Source organism: Strongylocentrotus purpuratus, unplaced genomic scaffold (genome assembly GCF_000002235.5).
Source record: "Strongylocentrotus purpuratus isolate Spur 01 unplaced genomic scaffold, Spur_5.0 spur5_scaffold_19, whole genome shotgun sequence".
Lineage (NCBI taxonomy): Eukaryota > Metazoa > Echinodermata > Echinoidea > Camarodonta > Strongylocentrotidae > Strongylocentrotus > Strongylocentrotus purpuratus.
The window spans coordinates 7,325,704-7,347,247 of NW_022145604.1; the positions used below are offsets into that span (position 1 = coordinate 7,325,704).

Sequence of the window (21,544 nt, forward strand, 5' to 3'; positions counted from 1 at the left end):
CCAATTATTTTTTAAACAAGGGGGGGGGGGGGGTAATAGGGGAGGGGGAAAATAATTTGTTTGGGGTTATATTAGCGACTTCATTACAACATCGATGCACAGTTGTCTTCAAAGTTATATGTTCAGCATTTGCACCAACGAACGTTTGTATTTGGTTATGACTTTTGTTTTCATCATTTCTTTTCTTTATCTGACGAAACCGCGAAGAACTAAATGTTCCCAATTATAGAAAGACAATGACAACTTGAAGATTCGCTGTTACCAAGCATCTGATTTCAACTATTACATAAATCTCATGACGTCGTCAGTTATTATGATAAGTGTGAAGAATCATGGTAAATGAGAACTGTTTGAATTTCTGATCAACGTTTGAATTCATGAAGCCTACTGAGTATGGTGCAACATAACAGACTGAGCTCTATTCACCTGTGACGTGACTTCTCTGCATCCCGGAAGTCATCATGCGCGCTTTGCATTGTGGGAGGGGAAATCGTCCATTTTTATTGGGTATATATTCAAATGTTTCTTTATTCTGTGGGTCTTTAAAACTTCGATTAAGCATTGGTTTATGCTTACCGTCAACCGGATAATTTCGCTGCCATTGACAATAATAAAGATTATTAATGTGTTAAAATGTTCGCAGCAAAATATGCTTGTAAATTGGTTGTATAGAATGTTTTCCTTATCATTGTAACATATAGTTTTGTGAATATTTTGTAAAGACGAGAGACTTTAAGCAAAATATGATACATTATTGAAGAAATGGTTTATATGCAGTATTGTAGAATATAGATAAAAATTGCGGTTCCACTTTATTCTTGCAATGAAGAGTGAAGAGCAAAATTTGATCTTGATATAGTTCTACATGTTGCTCCGCTGAGGGAAATTTCTATGATGTACTATGACGTAAATAAATCCGGTAGAATTATGTTTTAGGATGGTAATGTATAGATTATTAGATGTTTTGTTCTAGCTCACTAAAAGCGATATTATTGTCATATGATTTAACATCACAACTACAAAGCTAGACGAAGCGTATTTTCAAAGGAAATCTTCACATGAAATTAACACCTATCGATTTCATTTTTGTATTCATGTACCTCAAGAAAAAGAATTTTTCGCGATTTTAATTTCCCTTTTTTTATATAGATTTGTTTTCATTTTTTTGTCTTGTTTTTGTTTTGTATGAGCAACATACAGATTTGATAGTAGCGCAAATCTATTGAGGAGTATTTTGTTCCCTAAATGAGTTATTTTATTTGCAGACAACTTAATGCATGCAATAACATTATAAGGCTTACCCTATTTTTTTTATTTCATTAACAGTACTACCTATTTTACATGTTTACATCGGTCAAAATTGAAATACACTGTAGTATGCTCGGATACATGGGTACCAATGACGGGATAATGTTGTATCTAAACTATAAATCAACGTTCTTATATATCTGTCACAAGATTTTTATATTTCTATTCCGAGTAGGTTTTTGTATTTCTTTTAAACATTTCACCATGTTGTGACAGATTTATGACTACAAGTATATTCATTAAAATGCACTTTCAAAAAGATGATGCAGAAATTAATAAATGAAATAAAATAAAATCTTTCACAGGATTCTTTCTTGATATTTAGCTGTTTAATATCCCAATTTTTAACTCTTATAATTATAGGCCAACAACTTTATATCGAGACCGCCAATCTGCATATGAATTGGTAAAACGCTGTTTCAATCATTTTGGTCTATATCTGGTCAAGATCTAGTGAAATATATATTCATAAACCACATTTTCGTGGCAGAGATGTGACGAATTCGGAACTAGGTTACAGGGTAGATTATAATTTGTGTATACATCTATGAATATCGCGTCCCATTGCATCGGCCTCCAGGTTCCTTGTATAGGCTTCGAGTTTGCAAAGATACCTCCAAATATTATAGATTTCAACTTGAATACTCGATACCGATTCTAATGTATTCTTTCTTTTCAAATTGATAATATTCCGTGAATTTACGTCATTTTAGTACGTTATGTGTTTAGTAGTGTTATTTCAGATTCTTCTCTTAACAAGAATGTGTTATGAAATATTTGAATGCAGTACGCTGTTCACATGTGAATGATTATATGGTCAACGAACTTTAGACTTTAAAAGGAAGGATTGAACACCTTTAGTTGTGTTTGAAACTGTCTACAAGTTATACCAAATGGTTGTGTAGTTCATGAAAATGGATATTTGTATGTCACGTGCTTTAAAATCATAGTTACGGCAAGACTAACTTTGCCGAAACTATTACTTGTAATGAGAAAGATAACTGTGACTTCATAGCCTAAATTGCAACAAAAACGTTGTTTTTAAAGCGTTATGTATAGACTCAGTTCTTTCCCGGGCTCTACTTGTAATTTCCTGTGGAATTATACAAAAATTGGGCTACCTACGAAGATTGTATTTCGATATACATGTATTTCCTTTATCAAATGTGACATTTTCAGATTTCAGTTAGCCATCGTTTTAATTTTGTTGTTAAATTAAATTGGAAAGCCATTTTAATACTGGCCAATACTAAGTATGTAAACAAAATGATGTAGTACATGTAAAAGTATTTTGTAATGACACAACTATGTACAAATCTTTCCCAAAGGTACAGTACTATATTGTACTTGTTTCAAAGTCACTATTGTATCATACTGTCAAGTACTTTATTTGTACAGATCTTGTAAATACTTTGCAGATAATAGTTCAGTATGAATCGATGGAAATAAATGCAGTGTTTTGTGAATTAAATCTATAAAAACAAATCTCATTGTGTGGAGTTCATCATTCTTGGTGTATTTTTGTTATTATGAAAATCATATAAAAATGTAGGCGTAGTAGGCCTACATAATATTTTGAACCTTATTACATTCGCCAGTTAAAACATTATTACATTCGCCAGAAAAATGAAAATGATTTATCTATAGAATGTTCTTAGTTTTTAGTTTTTTGCAAATTTTAAGATTTACTGCATAAAACTCTCGTAAAATTTTTCCAATTTTGAGATGTACTAAGTCTTAGAGACATTTGTATAAAGCGCTATATAAAAATTAATTATTATTCTTGTTATTATTATCTTAAGATAAGCTTAAGAGCAAAAAATTAATAATTAAGAGGCACTAGTGATCGTGCGAATGCTTATTAATCATATAACAATGAAATTATTTGCATATTTGCATAAATTAGCATAGCATGACCGGATGTAAAAGAAAGAATAAGAGAGAGAGAGAGAGAGAGGTTGGCAGGCAAACAAATTGATCACACGATTAGATCGCAAAATCAAAAATCAACATGAGGCAATTGAAGTTGTACGTCACCTTTTGAAAATTGCGAACATTACAATGAGGTATTACGTATTCCGGGGGGGGGGTGTTTCATAAAGCTGTCCGTAAAGTTACGCATGATTTTACGAACGAATTGTATATGAAAAGCCAAATGGGATGCTCAATCGTTATTAAATACATCAACTAAGAGTTTGCTTTATCTTACTGCATGTACATGTGATTTATCTCTCAAACACGTAGTTTTGCAAACATTGGACCTTGTTTCGATTTGTACGAAATGTTGTTCGTCCTTCTGCTCGTTACGTGTTTACACACTCAAACTGTTTAACTGCTACTAACTCAAGGGATTACGTCCAATGGATGAATTTATGAAATAAATTTGATTATTCAAATCATTTTATAAACTGAAGTCGTAAATGCTCATTTACAGCGTACGGTACATATCTGTCGTGTACTCGCATCTGTTCAACCTTCCATTTACACGTCTCTTGCAATTAACTTCCCTCCTCAAACCTAAAAGACTGGACACGTGAAATAATCGACACAAATTAAGGCCTCCATCTTTTTTTTAATATTTCTCTAACCTCCGACCTTCCCCGCTTTACGGTGCACTTGGTATTCTTGTCACGGACAATCTCGGCGCAAGATATTTCAGCGATCCGCTGGCCGCTCGAGTGGCGATGGGCGCGTGCTAGAAGTACCGAAGCTCATAAAACCCCACTAATCATACACACGCGTGCATAGACGAAATGCGTGTGAATCCTTGCCCTAATGGAGAGAAGCGTCTTTTGTTACATCAAACAAATTATATATCACACTTAGAGAACGTAGAGAAATGAAAGTAAAACATTATATAACCATAGACCTACCACATTGGTGGTAGGTCTATGATATAACCAAAGGGAACTAAACTAATCCTAACATGCTTGAAAATATATTTTGGCTAATATGGTAATACAGAACTCTTCAATTCTTGTTATTGTGTTTTTGAATGCGTTTATAATCCGCACGTAGTATAGCCCAACATATATTTGTAAATCATATGTATATAAATATACATGCAATTTTTGATTGAGTTACAGTTGTATTCAATGAGCCAATGATAAAGAGGATGCCGAAATATAGATATCTCATGGTACATGTAACATTGTTTTGTTTTTTTAATTTCTGATGCAGGCCTTCATGTTATAAAACTCTTTAAAATCATAATAAATCATAGGAATAGATATTTAGAACGTCTAAAAAATGAGGATAAGAGGTTTGCGTAATCTCAAAGTCTTATGTCATATTATTAGATAATGTCTTAATTTCTTCTTTTTTCAGGATTAATACAGGTGAAAATACTTCTTTCTTTGAAGCACAAACCAGACGCTTGTTCAAGGAAGAGGATGACTAAACAAAGCTATAGCAGTACTCATTATATATTAGTCATACCACGTCAATGCGACTTATGTGGCAGTATAGCTACTGGATGTGTTTCACAGGGTAATTTTGCATTTCTTGACACGCCAAATGAGCCTTCGATAAATCCAGATGGAAAACCCATACGGTGAAATCTACCCTCAGTCCACCCCACCCCCTTTCTCTCTCTCTCTCTATCTCTGTATATTCATGTATATATTTCTCTCTCCCATGTCTTTGTGGTTGATCTCTCTTTCTCTCTCTCCCACACGCACACAATCATACGTTCACATGCACCCACACTCGCACACACACACACACACACACACACACACACATCTACATTCCCTTCTCTCACACATGTACACACGTATTAACGCACACACAACGCACACGAACACACCCTCATATATGTATTTATCTCTAATCGCTAACAGCTAAGCAATATTTCCCTCTGTTCACTGTCGTTGTTTATTTCGTTTCTTTCTCTCTTTCTCTCTCTCTCTCTGTCGTTATATCTCTCCCTCTTTCTCTAAACCCTCCTTCTCTTTGTCTATCTCTCTTTCATTGTCATTCTCACAACCGCTTCTTGCCTGAAATGTTGTCGAAATTGCACTGCTCTATGACTCTGGCAGATCAATTTTCATTTTCTCGTAATCGTTTGGCCGTACCCCCTCTGTCTCTCTCCTCCTAATTGAACACTTTGTATGATATGAAAATGGTAAGATATTAACATGTGAGCATCTTAAGTCACCTTGCTGACAAATATAGGGGATTCGTACTTCAGTTTTTAATTTAGCGTTGTCGATGTGATTCTAGTAATTTATATTTGTTTGCCTGATTCTCACTCTCTTTCTATTTCTTTCTTTCATCTGTCTCTCGGTCACCCTGGCAACCCATCTCTCCTCTTTTCTCAATCTCTCTCTCTCTTTTTCTCTCTTTCACCCTCTTTGTTATATATATATATATATACATATATATATATATATATATATATATATATACATATATCTTTCTCTCTCTCTTCTTTCTTCATCTTTCCCTTCTTCATCCTACCCAAGGTGACACATTCCAATTAAAAAAAAAAAAAAAATCGCCTCTCTACTTTTTGACAAACCAACCGCTTCCGATAGCTAATATTGCCGACCGGGTTTTTACCTGAATTGACAATCCCCGTATTGGAACAAAAATGTAGTAGCCTTCCTTGTCATGGGATCTTCCAGGGAGGTATGTCTCACCTCCCTGGACCTTTTTTCATACTGACTATATCGATTGTGTTGAAAAACATGTGTACGTATATTTATTTCACAAGAGTTAAACAAGAGATAGAAAATAATGTCGTGGAAGTATTGCCATATGTGTTGTGTATTATGGTACTCCATCTATTAAAGGTTTATCCTCCTCACAATATTCGGAGGACAGATTATTTTCTTGTTGTCATAACTAAGTTTGTATATATTTATAAATTCCTTTATCGCTTTTCAAGTCTAAATCATTACATGATTTTAAGTACTTTTTTTCTTTAAAAAATCCATTATTGCAATCCAGCATTTACTTCTTCTGATAGACGGATCACCCAAATGACTTCTGGCGCAATTGCACTTTTGTCCCCTTCAGAACTTCACTCTCCTCATCTCTCTGACACATCATTGTGGCCTTCCACAGTGGCGTCGCTAAAAGGACATGGGGGTGACGCCCCCCTCCCATTCATCGTCATTCTCTCAACTCTGTTATTATCTGTTGTCAAACCGTAGGACCCTTGTCGATATCATATTGGCATATATTTCCTTTGGTGTAACATGCAATATAAAGGGGGAAAGGGGATCGTGTGTTAAGAGCTACTGTAGAAGAGCGCTCACTTCTTAGAGTACATAGGTAAACACCCATCCGTTTTCAGCAGACGGTATATAACGAAATGGAAATTCTGGATCATGAATACATTCATACATCAATGAAACAGTTTTAACATGGAATATATAACAACACCGTCGGTAAATGACAAAAACTGATGACCCTTTGACTATCTTGGTTGTAGTGTGTGATGGTAAACTCAGAACTGGTTCCACCCCCCCTCTCTTTCCATCCTCAAACTCATCGGACAACACCTCTTGCTTTCCGGTGAAAATTCCCTCCCCGAGATCTCGGTGCAAAAGCTGTCACTACCAGTTTACGCCACAGTCCCGACTGATGATTTTTCCGTGTTACAATCTTGACATGGTGGCTCACCAAACGCTTTTCCAGAAATTCGACCAGACAGGACCCGCCTTTGAAGCTAGGTCACGTGACTGTGGGTGGTGTACCGCTGCTAGGGACTTTTCTCACGACAATTTTAAAGTTGCAACCCCCACCAAAACAAGAAACGAAACAAGAAAACTACTATTGTAGGGCTATTCTTTATAATTTATCTAGAGAGGAGCCCCAAACACTGATGATGTCGAAACCAACCGGAAGAGGTCTATATCTTTAATAAATTATCGAGCACGTGAACGGATGATTTAGCCTACCTACTGGAAAACAGTAGGTAAACTTCCCTTTTGCTATATGTATTAATCATATGATGGTGTTTTTTTTCTTCTATATTTTTTTCAAAATATGATAACTTCAGCAGGTTAACATGTTAATGCATATATTGGCTAAATTTCATTTCGCTTGTTAACGATTTATTTAAAGTGCCCCCTCCTCCCCCGCCCAAAGAATCATAAATCTGCCAAAACCTTTCACTGTGAGAAGCTTCTATAACCTAGAATTACAGGAATAAATAGAAGAGTCATGAACGCTTACGATACAAAAGGAACGAAAGCAGAGATTTGAAGAAATCAACTCGATTTAAATACGTTTTTGCAGACAAACATCCCATAGAAATCATGTTAGGAGGACGTAATACGCCATCGAATTGTTTCAATATTTGAATAGGTAATGAACAGGAATGATTAACAAAATGTAATTGATTGATTTCGTAATGTCTCTTTTAAAGACCATTGAAGACACAACAGAGGGCAGATAATCGTATACATAACATATGTCATGTAAACCATTATTTTAGTTTCCTGGAAAAGGGAACATTATTTTCACATTGAAATTGTACATTTTGTAAATTTTTTTTCATTTAATTTCTGCGGAAATTAAAGCGTTTAACAATAATAAATGCAATAACAAAAGAAAAGCAAAATATCCAGTATTGCCTGTGGTGGGTTACCAACATAAATCAAGTTTCTGTAGAAGGCTCTCCTCGTTAGCTGATGGTACAATACTTAAAATTATAATTATATTACAATGAGAATAATATTATTTTGTAATGCTCTGTTTTGTTTTCTCTGTCAACATATACTGGACCTGATGCTGTATCCATCACCACTAATACACGCCACATACACCTGTTCAAAGTTAGCAGGAAAGTTTAGTTTACATTGACCTCTAAAGTCGCGACCCCCCCCCCCCCCACCACAACCCCACTTTCGAGGAATAATGTTCACGCAATAAAAACAAAATGTACATTTGTATTTATTTTTCATATCAACTGCCTTCAACATGTTAGAGTTAGGTCGATTAGATTAGAAATTTGAGCAACTGTTTTACCGTTTTATGATGATAATAGGTATATAATAATAATAATGATAATATAAATCATAGTAATAACAATGATTATAATATTCATTATAATAAAAATTAATCATGAGAATACTAATGGTAATGATATTCCTTACAATAATTATAATGATGATGATAATAACAATGTGTTTAATATTGAAGAGTGTTGATGTCTGTCATACTTGACACTCCTAGTGCTCCACAGGTATTACACTAGCTTTATATAGAATTTCGAGGAATTAATTCCTGCCAGGTCCCCATTTACCTCACCTTGGTGGAGTGTGGCTATTGTAGATTAATGACTTGCCATATAATAATAGTAATAGCTAATGCCGCGACGGGATTCGAACTGCTAATCATGAGATCCACAGTCAGGTAACGTGTCCACTAGACCATGACAAAATCTATTGATTGAAATTACCATAAAGCCAGTATATTTATCATGCTAGGTTCGATCATGGACCTTAATTGGTTCGATCCATTGAAGTGGAAATACATCCCGATATTCAGTTCATTTTTAATCGAAACAGAAAAATATCAGTGAAAATTTGAACAAAATCGGGCAAGGAATAAGGAAGTAAGAGCTTTTTTAAATTACTAGTCACTAGAGGGCGGTATTCAATTTGATGACATCATCTCTGAACAACTCTCCATGCCTTTTGTACATAAAATTTCACAATTTTTTTGTTTTCTTCATATTTATTTGTGTTCTTGATCCGACTTCATAACATGTGAAGTAGAATATCATTTTGCATTCTATATCTATCTTTTAAGGGGAGTACATTATCTCAATCACAAGAAAGAAGGAAAAACATGAAATTTGAAGTACAAAAGGCATGGAGAGTTGTTTACAGATGATGTCATCAAATTGAATACCGCCCTCTAGTGACTAGTAATTAAAAAAAGCTAGGCGTTGTGGCGTGCGCCTGTAATCCAGCTAACAGTGGAAGTTACAAACTGATTCAGCCGAGGACGCAGGTTCGAAACTGAATCACGTCTTTCGGATGGTGACGTTAAAGGTCGGTCCCCAGACGTAAATAATCATATCTGATTGATACACGTCTGTAAAAACCAAATACACACACACACACTCTTACTTCCTTAATCCTTGCCCGATTTTGTTCAAATTTCACTGATATTTTTCAAACATCTTAAACTTTACAATAAAAGTAACTTAGTATGAAGGTTTTGGTTTCCTTTAAATATGAAAACGTTATGAATTGTTTAAGTTGTGATCAATCAAACACAAATTCAGCATTTTAATTTTCGGTACGTAATTTGAATGGTATATTCGTACTTTTTTCCTATATCTTCGTCATTGTCCACAGCATATAGTCACTGAATAGAAATGTGCGCTATAGAGGTATCTTTTACCATTACTATTATTTACAGGCAATTTACAGAATAACAAAATATAATGCTAATAAGCACACATTAGCAGAATAGTTTGTCTTGACGTATGAGGGTTTTGTTAACGATACCTGTATTTTAGTTAAGACCGAGAAGCGGTTCTGTGAGGTGAATAGATGGTATATATTTGGATCACAGCTGTTGGAAGACACAGATGAGATCTTCCTAAATTAGTGCGTAAATGCTTGAGCTATCATCCAGACAGTGCTTTTCATACCCACTAATCGGCAGACGAGAACGACGTCACCATAACAACCATCTACTGGAAAATCCCGCCCAAGCATAAACTGGCGCCAATAAACAAAAAGGGGAATTAAAAAAAATGAAAGGGGTAACTGCAGGTCGTTTAAAAGTATGGAACGATCTAATCTCGATTACGTCTCTGTTTTATTTAACTTTTGTATAGTAAAAATGTTCTTTCTGTCGCTGATATTACGAAAAAACTGAAATACATTTTGGGTCCAAAATTACTTACATCGTGATGTTGAAAACGGTGAATGGGCCTCCTATTTCTTGTTTTAACCTCGAAAGGGCAGCGCTGACCATTTCTATATCATTATGTATAAGTAGGCCTATTAATACAATGAGCACAGACAATCTGTTCCCAAGTTTACCGTTTAACAAACAGCTGTATTTCTATTGCAAATCATTTAAATTACCCATTATTGGTTAAATTTTACTCAAAGAAAAACATGCATACTTGTTCCGATGTTTACACAATACAATTTGCCCTCCTCTTTGAGAGCGTGACTGTAAAGCTGCCAATTTGTTCGTGATCAATATCAACTTTGAAAATCATAATTTATCACCATTAGGGGGGGGGGGGGGGGGTTCCTCAACTTTTCATCAACCTCTTTCTCCAACATTATTGAAATAAAAAGGGGAAATGCATAATGGTACACCTTCATCAGACGTTAACAAAGAACACACAATTTAATTAATTCTATTTTATTCATGTATAATATAATTTCACGTTGAATAGAAATCCAGAAATTATAGATAGCGCTCGAAGCCTGAAAAAAATTCTGAACCATGACCAATTGGATGACGAAGTCGGAGTGAGGGTGCATGAACTGTCACTTCTAAAATAATTTTTATTCCAATTGTCGCTTTATTAGAAGCGTGTTTGCAAATATTATTTTGCATTTTATAAACTTAAAGTATACAGATCAGTTTTTTGAATTCATCTTACCAAACAGGGATACTGTTAATGCATGCGATCTAACTGACATCTGGTATTATTGTTTGGTATAATATGAAACATGATCATTGTTACAAACAATAGATGGCGCTATTTAAGTCCGTTGTAATTGTATCATGGGTCTCTCTCGCCTTGTAGCAAGGAGTGACCTTTGGCTTCTCTAAATGTCACGAATTTTAATGCAAAACATGATTGGAAATACTTCCATGAAACCAACTAAAGAGCGAATTGAATACCATATTGAATTGCGTAATAAATAGTATTCGTGTTCCGATTACGTAGTTCGTCATCGTAATGTTCGCACATCTTAAAATGTGATGGATAAGAATACTGGAATTGGCTTGGGATTATTATTATTTTTTTTTTTTGGGGGGGGGGGGGGGGGGTGGGGGCGAAAGCCTCAGTAATCGTGTTGCAAGGAGAAATTACAGAAGGAGTCCGGGCTAACTTTTACAGTGAATGCTTACATCTGGCAGAATTGAGAACAAAATGCAACTTGAATAAATTAAATGTTTGATTCTTTGATGTCTAATAATCTAAGACGACAAGGTAGACAGAACCAAGTGAAAGATATAATTAAAGTTTAATATTTATTTCTTCTTTTTCTCAGATTAATTTTATTCAGGTAATTTCAATATGGATTCTATAGTTAATTATGTTTTTTTTTAATTCAAAGTTCTCTTTTGACATACCTGAATGAACCTTTAGCTAACGTCAAGCCTGATCAATACGGTAAATGCATTTACCAGCTCCATATCAGAGCAATATGATCTACCGTTGTCTTTAACAATAACGATTCTTAACAACCATGTAGTTTGCGTTTATGGACACGTAAATTTCGCTGAGCTATCTTTAAAGGGATAGTTGAGTTCTGTTTTCAGACCGCAAATGCCTTCAAACTAAGTGCATGGTTATTGCTCTTACTCCTATCTATGACATTTCTAGTGCCCTTTTAGAACCTAAAATTTCTATGAACGGTTAATTTTAGACCACAAAATGTGTGAATTTAGCCAATACGATCATACCAATACAGCTGCACTTTAAAAAAAAACACGGCGACCGTTAATTAATTGTTTTAATTAAAAATAACAGTACATGGTCCGGCTGGTTGTGCGTAAGATAAGCAACACGAAAATGCCAACAAAAAAGATACAGCGGCATTGGCTGAAATACGACGTAAAAGCCGTTATTTCGTTTTTTCAACGGGTTTTTCAAATTTTTCAAAATATCTAATATTTGTGGTGGTACGAAATCGTTATATTTATGGATATTTTAGCCGTCTCTGAACTGATTTTAATCAAACAAGATGAATTTGTCATTTAAATATTATGTTTTTTCAAATTTGACACTCAGTTTTTCATTATCTCACAAAACAATTACTTTGTGTAGCGCCCTCTGAAACAGAACTCAACTATCCCTTTAAGACACATTGTACGAGAAGCACTATCGTAAAATATCCTCTAGCGCCTTCTCAGGTCACCTGTAGTAGTATGGTCCAGTAACTCGCTGCTTCCGTATAAACTGCGATGTTGGTTCTACATCTCCCTGGCTCTACTATCGAACTCTCTGTCTGCGAAGTGGGTTGTGCACTGTTGGTAAGTTGACCAAGAGCGGGCGCTGTGCAAGAAACAGCAGAGCCATCTATACACAGAGTTTGGCCAACATGGTTTCACTGGGTCGCAACATGGCGTATATTCTTTTCTTGTGTGCTTGCCCAACAAAGCAACTTAGTCACCATATTGTGTCCAACTCGAACCGGTTGGCCAAACTCTGTGTAGAGATGGCTCAGAACAGTACGCTAGGGCAGAAAGTATATCAGTTCAGTATCTCTTTTACTTGATGCAAAAAAGGGAAAAGGTAACCATTGGTAATTTTACTAGATAAGGGATCATTCTGAAATTCGTATGCGTCAATGATAATATGCACTTAAGTTTTTCAGGCCCACTTTCGTCTTGACCAAACAAATTATAATTACAACAAAATATTTCATTGTTAGTGTTTCATATACAGTTATGCGAATGGTTTGTATTCTTAAGTGCAAAAGTATTTGTGCAAAGTACCTATTTTCATATTTATTGTAGTGGCTTCGAACATATTGCAAAGACAAACGCCTATCTGTAACATCGTCTTTAATAACTCCTTCTAGAATTGTACTTTGCTTGGGTATAATATGCGACTTGAGTGCTGAAAGTACAGGAACACCGTCTTCCTAGAATATTATCACTTGCACTTGATACATATAAAGTTTACATATATAACAATTAGCAATCTATATTGAAAGTAATATTTGGCGCACAGGTTTCTTAAGGTCATTATAGGCACTTCAGAAATACAAGGTCTCTTTTATCATTTCCAAACAACAACTGGCACGAAGGACTTTGGAAATTGAAGAAGGAAGTATAACACTCGTGTACTTTTTTTTTTACAAATCGTCGGCTGCCATCGAACAGGCTGTTACTGCCATAGACAATACATAGTTCATATCAGAAATAAATAAATAAATGAATAAATGAATAAATGAATTAATGAATAAATGAATAAATGAATACATGAATGAATAAATAAAAGTTCTTCTTGGGGGCAGCCAACGAAATGTAAATGCATAAACAAAAACAAACAAAATTTAACATGGAGTGGGCTTATTACATAACAAAAATGCTCTTCTTATTTTTACAGTTTTGCCGTCTTTATTAAAAAGAAATAATATGACTCGAGTTGACATTAGAACATGTATGTACAATAAGCAAGCAGATTCATCAATGAGACATAATCATGCCAACTAACCCGCTGAAAATATATAATTGCGCGCATGCGCTGTCCTCTTCATATACATGCTTCTGTTCATCCAATCAGTCCTCATTTATCACGCTTATTGTTATTCAGATATTTATCATCAATCGCCAGCTTCCTGGTATATGTCTCTTTCATTTTCTATTTGTCACTTAATTGGCAAAGAAAAATTAGTTCTGATATTGTCATAGACTCGTCGTTTTGGTGACTGTTGGCGTTGTTTTTCGATAAAATTAATTTACCCTTGTTAATTCTTATTGTGAAACATAAAAAGGTGCCTGGCACCACAAGGTGAGAACAGTAGCTTCTCTTATAATTCATCATGAGAAACAACAGTCGGTCATGAACGCAGGATTGGAGGGAAAACAACATTTTTGCAATAATCTCTCCTCTACGACTGATCATGAATACTACAGGTGATGAACCGAATATAACCTCAGTAACTTTCTACGCTCTTCTGGGATCTGTAGGGATTCTCGGGAATGGCCTCGTTCTCGTGGTCATGATCAGCATCAAGGAGCTACGGACAACCACCAACGCCTTCATCATCAACCAATCCGTCATCGACATGATGACGTCGATTCTTCTCTTCGCGATGTTCATCGCTCCTCCCCTGTCTGTGCCAGAAAGTGAACCCGCCGCCGAGTTCGTCTGCGCTATCTGGAACTCCAAGTACATCTTCTGGGCAATGACTGTTGCTTCGACGTTTAATCTAGTTCTCCTGACGTTAGAGCGGTATGTTGCGGTTGTGTTCCCAGTTAGCTACCGCAACCATTTCAGTAACCGCCGCACCCCGGCTCTGGCCGCGGTTCCTTGGATAATTGGCTTCGTGTACAAGATCTACTGGGCTGTAGTCAATCAGCATTCGAATGGCAACTGCGACGTTCAATATACCAGTCCACAGCTGAAGGTTCTCGCCGGGTGCATGACGTTCCTCATAACGTTTCTTCTCCCGTTAGTCATCATGGCGTTTGCTTACTCTAGCATTGAGAAGACGCTTCGTCAACGGGTTGACAACGACGTCGCAGAGTCAAACAGACGTCACACTATGAATGCAGATCGCACGCCGAATCCACCAGCCAACCACCGTGAAAGGGCGAGGGTAAACGTCATCAAGACTCTAATCATAGTCAGCGTGACGTATGCAATCTGTTGGGCACCTAACCATATTATTTACCTGGGTTACAACCTCGGTAAAGGAGAAAACTTAATTACCGGTCCTTTCTATAATTTTACTGTTTATCTCGCATTCTTTAACATGTGTATCAATCCTTTTATATACACCTTGAAATATCGGCACTTCAGAAAAGGGCTGAAGAAATTTTTCGGTTTGACACAAAAATCGGAAACACCTCCATCGATTTCTGCATCAAATATAAGTGGTTAACAAGACATGATGGCTATTGCACACGAGGCGTCATTTGCTGACTCAGGATTGCGTCAGTGACTGTCACGGTCTTTGACGCACCTTTTCAGCGTATCATCTTACCAGAAATTAAATGCAAATTAACAGCGGTGCTAACGTTGTGTTCAATAAATTGGCGCATTCACTAATAGGTTGATTGTCGTATTAGAATATTGTAGTAAAAGATGCATCTTGTGCAACGATAAATAACTTCTTTCAAATTGATTCCTTTTCAAATTGAAAGTCACCCGAGTTGCAAGGGTTTTTTCTTCTTCTGAAGAATGATGTAAATATGCACAATCGTATCTAATCTTCATTCTTTCATTATGTTTTTTTTAATGTTTTTTTCTACTTAAGACTGTTTGTCACAAATACAAAAATCATCATTGATATTAGTGTGCAGAGTCTCCTTGATTTGGACAGAGCTGTAGGAATTTTGATTTTCTTTCCTTAAAAACACTAAAATGATGACAACAAAAGAACTAAACAGGAGAAAAAAATACTGTATACACTTCGATTACACTGTATGTTACCTGTAAAATAAGCTGTAAATAAGTGGCTAAAGTTATTGAATGAATTCATAGTGTTATCTGTAAGCATGTAACGATAGCGACGGTAATGATGTCTACAGATTGAAGCCAAATTCTAGGGTCGAGGGTCGACTACTCAATAAACATTTGTGTGGCCTACCTGTACTGGGACGTGTCGGCACACCACACCGTCAAGATTAAAAATGAGACCATACAGCTCTCTGAACATCATCTGAGTTGAAACGTTTGTTTGGGACCAGAAGAGTGTTAACTCATATACTTTAACAAAGAGTTGAGGCCCTTCTGATTCTGAACATATACATGAAAATACAGAAAGAGAAAAATGAGAGATAGGGCCGGGAAAATAAAACTTAGAATGAAGATGACGATCCCCACTCACACTTTTCCCCTGACCAAATGACCTTGTTCTCTCAATCTTTATCCACTATGATCACTTATATATTGCACGTCCTTTTAGAGATATGTAGAGTGTAATATTAAGGATGTTCTCTCTATACAATTGATAGGCATGTTTACTGTGTTTAAACGAAAAGAAACAGCGCGTGTCCCGCAAGTAAATGTTATCTTTGGGTAGGAAATGTTTGTGAGTATATATTTACCTTTCTTTTCAAGACCCCCCCCCCAAGAAATTATGTTTTTACTTATAAAGAGAATGAACCGCTAGTGTTTGCAAAGAAGGACACTAACGAAAGTGAATATCGAACTAAATATTTACAACAAAAAAAAAAACCTTAAACCTTTGCTTGATTTATTAAATGATGTTTGCTTGGTGTCATGGCTTTAAGTAGAGACGTCGAAGTCGAGTGGTTTAAGCACTTGACATGAAATGCAAAGGTCGTGGGTTCGATCCCCGACACGGCACTTATGTTTTTTGACAAGGCTTTAATCTATATTTGCAACTCCATACCCAGGAGAGATGTGGTGACCTGGTAGGATGACGAAAGTTTTTGTGTGAGTAATTTCGATATGACCTCAAGGTCACCATAGGTTAGGAATACTCCCCAGGGAGTGGAAAAGGTGCAAATTGTGCGTGGATGAATCCGATGACCGGGTTAATAATATCTTGAAAGCGCTAAGAGACGGTATTTCGTATTAAGCGTTATTTAAATCCAAATGATTTTACTTGAATATTGATGGATATAACCGAAACTGGGTATTAATGATGGGTAAAGAGTGTTTTAAAGTTTCAATTAGACGTTTTGAAGAGATTTAGTATCTTTCTTATTTCTAACCAGACCAAACGAATCTACTGTAGTTTCATTGTCTTGTTTGACTCTTGCACTACATGTACTAATAATTTCTTAAAAACCACGGCTCTGTCCGATAACTTGAGAGATAATCAAAGTGTTAGATCGATTTCAAGGCCAATAACAAGAGGTATGAAAGCGATATTCTTTTGAAACAATAGATCACTCAAAAGTGTTTTTTTTTTGTAATGTCACTCTGTAGGTCGAAACTGCACTCATACAAGTGGCCAAGAAGCAGACTACTAAATACCAACCACATTAGTTCAAGGTTAATACAATAGTACATGTAGTAATGGATAATTGAAAAGTTCACTGGCGGCCAATTGGCTGACTTGCAGAGTTGTATTACAGGGAAACGAACCAAATAAATGTTAATGTCTACATAATACTGAACAGTAATAGTAGTACATCAAGTCAGAGGCGTAATAATGATGTTGAAATAAATTGATGCGTGTAGGTTCAGATAAACAAACATACGACAAATGAATTGCACAATCTATGGAAAATGTAAGGAACGATTAACATGATAAAGGAATTACATCGTATTTCAGACAAACTGTCTAAAATCAATTTCAAAAGAGATATAAATAGAGGGCAGAGAAAAGAAGGCGGGTAGCGAGTTGATTAAAGTTATGGTCACAACACCTAAAAGTAGCCTGCTCGGCGGCCGGGCGGCGAGTTTTGAGCCAATTTCGCCTGATTTGTGACCAAAGCTTAAGGTGGGAAAGGGAGAAGGTGGGGAAGAGAGATATAAGTGAGGAAATAGGCAATTGGTAGGTTGAAAGAGTTTGACAGAAAGCTGAGACTAAACAGAAGCTGAATAACATGTTTCTGCACAATGATACATCAACCAGGCAAAAATGATATTATCTATTCTAAGATTAAAGACGAAGTGGCACGATAAAGAAGAAAGAATGTTAAGGTGAGGGATGTCGTACTTATTGATTGTATATTGGATCTGATGAAGAAAGTGTTTAATTGCACACAAATAAAGCGGAACAGAAAAATAGTATTTGGAACGCAGTGTTAGTTCTAGGTTTTTGTGTGCGTGTGCGTGTGCGTATGTGTAGGTGTGTGTACTCGTGTGTGTGTTCGTGTGCAGGCGTGTATTTACGTGTATTGATGATATCAATGTGGAAGTCGTGGTACTTCCTAGAGTATTACTATTTTTTTCTTTTTTCTTTTTTCTTTTTTTCTTTCTTCTTTTTCTTTAAGTATTTGTATTATGTTTTAGACTGATACTTATATACTGTAATTATTTATTTTGTTAATTTTGTTATATTACGTATATTTTGCATATTGTAAACTGGCCCCATGGAAGACCAGCAGCAACAATATAGTTGCAGCTGAAAATGGGCTACCAGCCGTATGCGGTCCCTTTTTCTCTGTATGATTACTTTATATGTATTTGTATCTGATTTTATTATACGGAATTAAAACAACAACAACAACAAACGTGAAATATCAATTTGGACGATATGGTATCAATCGATTTCACAGCGGAGATTCAAATTTAGGCGTACACTACGAATTAAGAGTTTTATCCCTCAATCACCCTAACGAGACCGGAATAGATTTTATTTTATTTTACTTTATTTGATGTTCATTTATTTTCATCATATCAAATACATGATTTGTAACGTGCACTGGCACATAAAATCATACTTAGAAAAAAGGGGTCGTCATTAGCACAGCTTGAGCTGACGTCCTCATTATAATTAAAAATACTCATGCAATAAAATGAAAGAGAGAGATAGAATGAAAGTGGAGGAGAGAGAGATAGAATGAAAGTGGAGGAGAGAGAGATAGAATGAAAGTGGAGGAGAGAGAGAGAGAGAGTTGCATTCAAATAGTATAAAGTTGAACATTAATGTCTGCGAATACAAAACAACTTGACAAAACTCCTGACAACTAAAATGTTTATATTGTAATGTACACTATTAAAGTCATATGCTATGAAAAGATAGCTGTACATTATTTTTCATGCAAAAATTCAAGTTTTACAGATAGAGGCATTAATAATACAATTTTTGTTGGTAATAATATGTAACTTAGGGGCTTGAAGAAAGACCGCAGCCGGACTGACCAAGAATCGGTCGGTTTAGAGACTGTCACGAGTTGGTTTGGAGGTGTAACTAATAATTGCTCATCTTTTCCAAAACTCACCCTTCTCTTTTATGATTTATGATCAACTAAAACGACACTCATTAAGCATATAGGCCTACTTCAAATGATCAAATGCGAGTGAAAGTGACTTTCATGAGCGAAAGTGAATTTTGCAACCAAAAGCGATTTGAACTGATTTATAATCTATTTAGTGTCTTAAGAACTTTTTGTTGTAGATACTTTTTTCCTCGTATACAATGATTTTCTTAGAGATTTTATTTTTGTAGTTGTTTGTGTTCTTCCCAAGTGATTCTAGAATGACTTGAGGTCACCCTTTTCATGAAGGGAGGCAGTCTCTATTGGAGGACAATAAAATGTCCTCGATTAACGAGACATGTTCCTCTTGAGTAAACACGCATGCATTTTGAGCAGCTCTGTACGTTTCTGATTTGAATTTAATGATTTAAATAATAATAATATAAATAATAATAATTATTATGATAATAATAATAATAATCATAATAATAGTAATGATAACATAAAAGGGTAATTCAGAATTCTGGTATGGGGTCGTGAATTTGGTTCAAATGAACAGGTTGGAAGCATATGCGATTTTACAATATTCAATGATCGTTGTCGCGGTTGAAATCGGGCCTAAAGTGATGAAATTGTAAATAATAAACTCTTTATGCTGTATAGCTCCCTCTCAAGACTTATATTACTTTAGCTGTAAAAACAATGTTTATTGACAATCGACCGATTTTCCATTCCCGTTTGGAAATTATATATCAGAACAGCATATTCTGATGGTCGCAGCTACGTTACCATGGACTGGCTTAAGGCGCTATTTGAAATATTTGAAATTTACCGGGAGCAACGGTAAATTTTTGATTATTCAATTTCTCGAAACCAGAAGTGTTTTAGGGGCTAAATTTTGTAGTGCTTATAATACATCTACAGGGGCATCCAAATATACCAAAATTGTAATGAATTACTATCCATCTAATTTTCAAAATGTCCCAAAAACTTTGCATTACCTTTAATGTTAATGATGATGATAATAATAATAAAATTGAATGCAGGGTATTCCACTGACACTACTGAAGATTCACGGATACTGAGATCTATTGCTTACAATGTGCAGATTTGTCGGCAGCCATATCCCACAGTGCATCACCCACTGACGACGCGCACGTGACGATGATTGGGTCACCGACCTCTCAGTGGATAGGGTACAGGAACCGGACATCGGATTTACCGGAAGTTCTTTCTGCTTTGGCTATGGAGTAGTTCGTTATCAAGGAAGGTTTTCCCTTTAAGTGATAGGCCTATGAAAAATACTTAAACAAGAGTAGATCATAGGTGTAGTGTGCCATAAAAAGGTTCTTCAAACGTTTTAAGTACATTTTGAACACTTCAACTGTTCTGCTATTTCTAATCTGTCTGGTTATAGCATTCCACACGGCAGGCCCTGTACGAGTAAAGACTCACCACTCCCCCCTTTTTTTTGCTTGTAAGAAATATTTCTTAAATTTTCAAAACTGCCCACGGAATGTGAAATAAGCCGTAGACCTAATGAAAGTTGAAAGTATCCGGCAATCTAAAAGAGGAAGTAAACTATTTATTAAAACAAAATAAAAAACATTACTAAGTGCACAGAGACGATTAATTTAACCTTCGTATTTGGTATCATCACGCAAACATAGTCAAGCTTGTCATCCAAGGAAAACAGAAACATGAAAAGTGGGCACTGAAGTGTAGGCAGGTGGCTTTCTAGACAGGTTCTACAACAAATTTATTTCACGAAGTAGACAAAAAAAAGTGCCTTCAACCTAGCTTATTTAATTGAAACCACTATAACCCACTTAAAGTCGTCAATTATAAATCAATGGCCTTCATATTTTTCATCAACCGGTTTCTCTTTCAGATTCTTGAAGATGCATTTGAGCTATGATTATAAGATTTTCTTATCTAGAGTACGCTCACCTTTTTATATCATGTGATGATTTATTTGCGGTGTCATAATTTGTTCATATTTCTGTGCATGGAAATTTATTATTCACCTCAGTAGGTACAGACATTCTTTTCGTTTTGGGAGGGGGAGGCGGAGGTAAAAATCCAATAAGGTGAAAAGATATTTAATACATTTGAATGATAGATTATACCACAAAGTGTTAGTCATTGAATAATCATTCACTCTGCCTCCCTTCTTCAAAATCATAGTTTCCACCCCCCCTCCCCTTACCCCCGCTCCCGACTGGGGCTATCAAGTTTGCTACCCCTCCCGCGTATATTCTTATCACCAGGGAATGTGCATGATGCCCTTTTCCCAGAAGCGTTTTCTTGTAAGCGGATGATTACTCAATATACCCACTCGCACATCCCAAACACCATCTAGAAAAATAGTCGATATTTTGGACTGCCATTTGCACTACTGGAAAAACCCATAACAAATCCGGGGACGAGTTTTCTCTTTTCGATTTTTGGTGAAAAGTGCACATAAATGCGCCGTATGTCGCTGTAAGACGCGTTC

At 35.8% G+C, this 21,544-nt stretch overlaps 1 protein-coding gene across 1 annotated transcript; it reads left to right on the forward strand.

The window, feature by feature from the left end:
• The first annotated feature begins 14,105 nt into the window (after positions 1–14,105).
• Positions 14,106–17,167, forward strand: LOC579823 (cholecystokinin receptor-like). The gene is made up of 2 exons (XM_779918.2): positions 14,106–14,804; positions 17,108–17,167. The coding sequence occupies exons 1-2, from the start codon at positions 14,106–14,108 to the stop codon at positions 17,165–17,167; spliced, it is 759 nt and encodes a 252-aa protein (XP_785011.2).
• The last annotated feature ends 4,377 nt before the right edge of the window (positions 17,168–21,544 follow it).

Coding starts and splice junctions, on each gene's coding strand:
- LOC579823 (XM_779918.2), top strand. CDS start 14,106: ATGAATACTACAGGTGATGAACCGAATATAACCTCAGTAACTTTCTAC. Junction 14,805..17,107: donor ACCACCGTGAAAGGGCGAGG/GTAAACGTCATC, acceptor GTCACTCTGTAG/GTCGAAACTGCACTCATACA.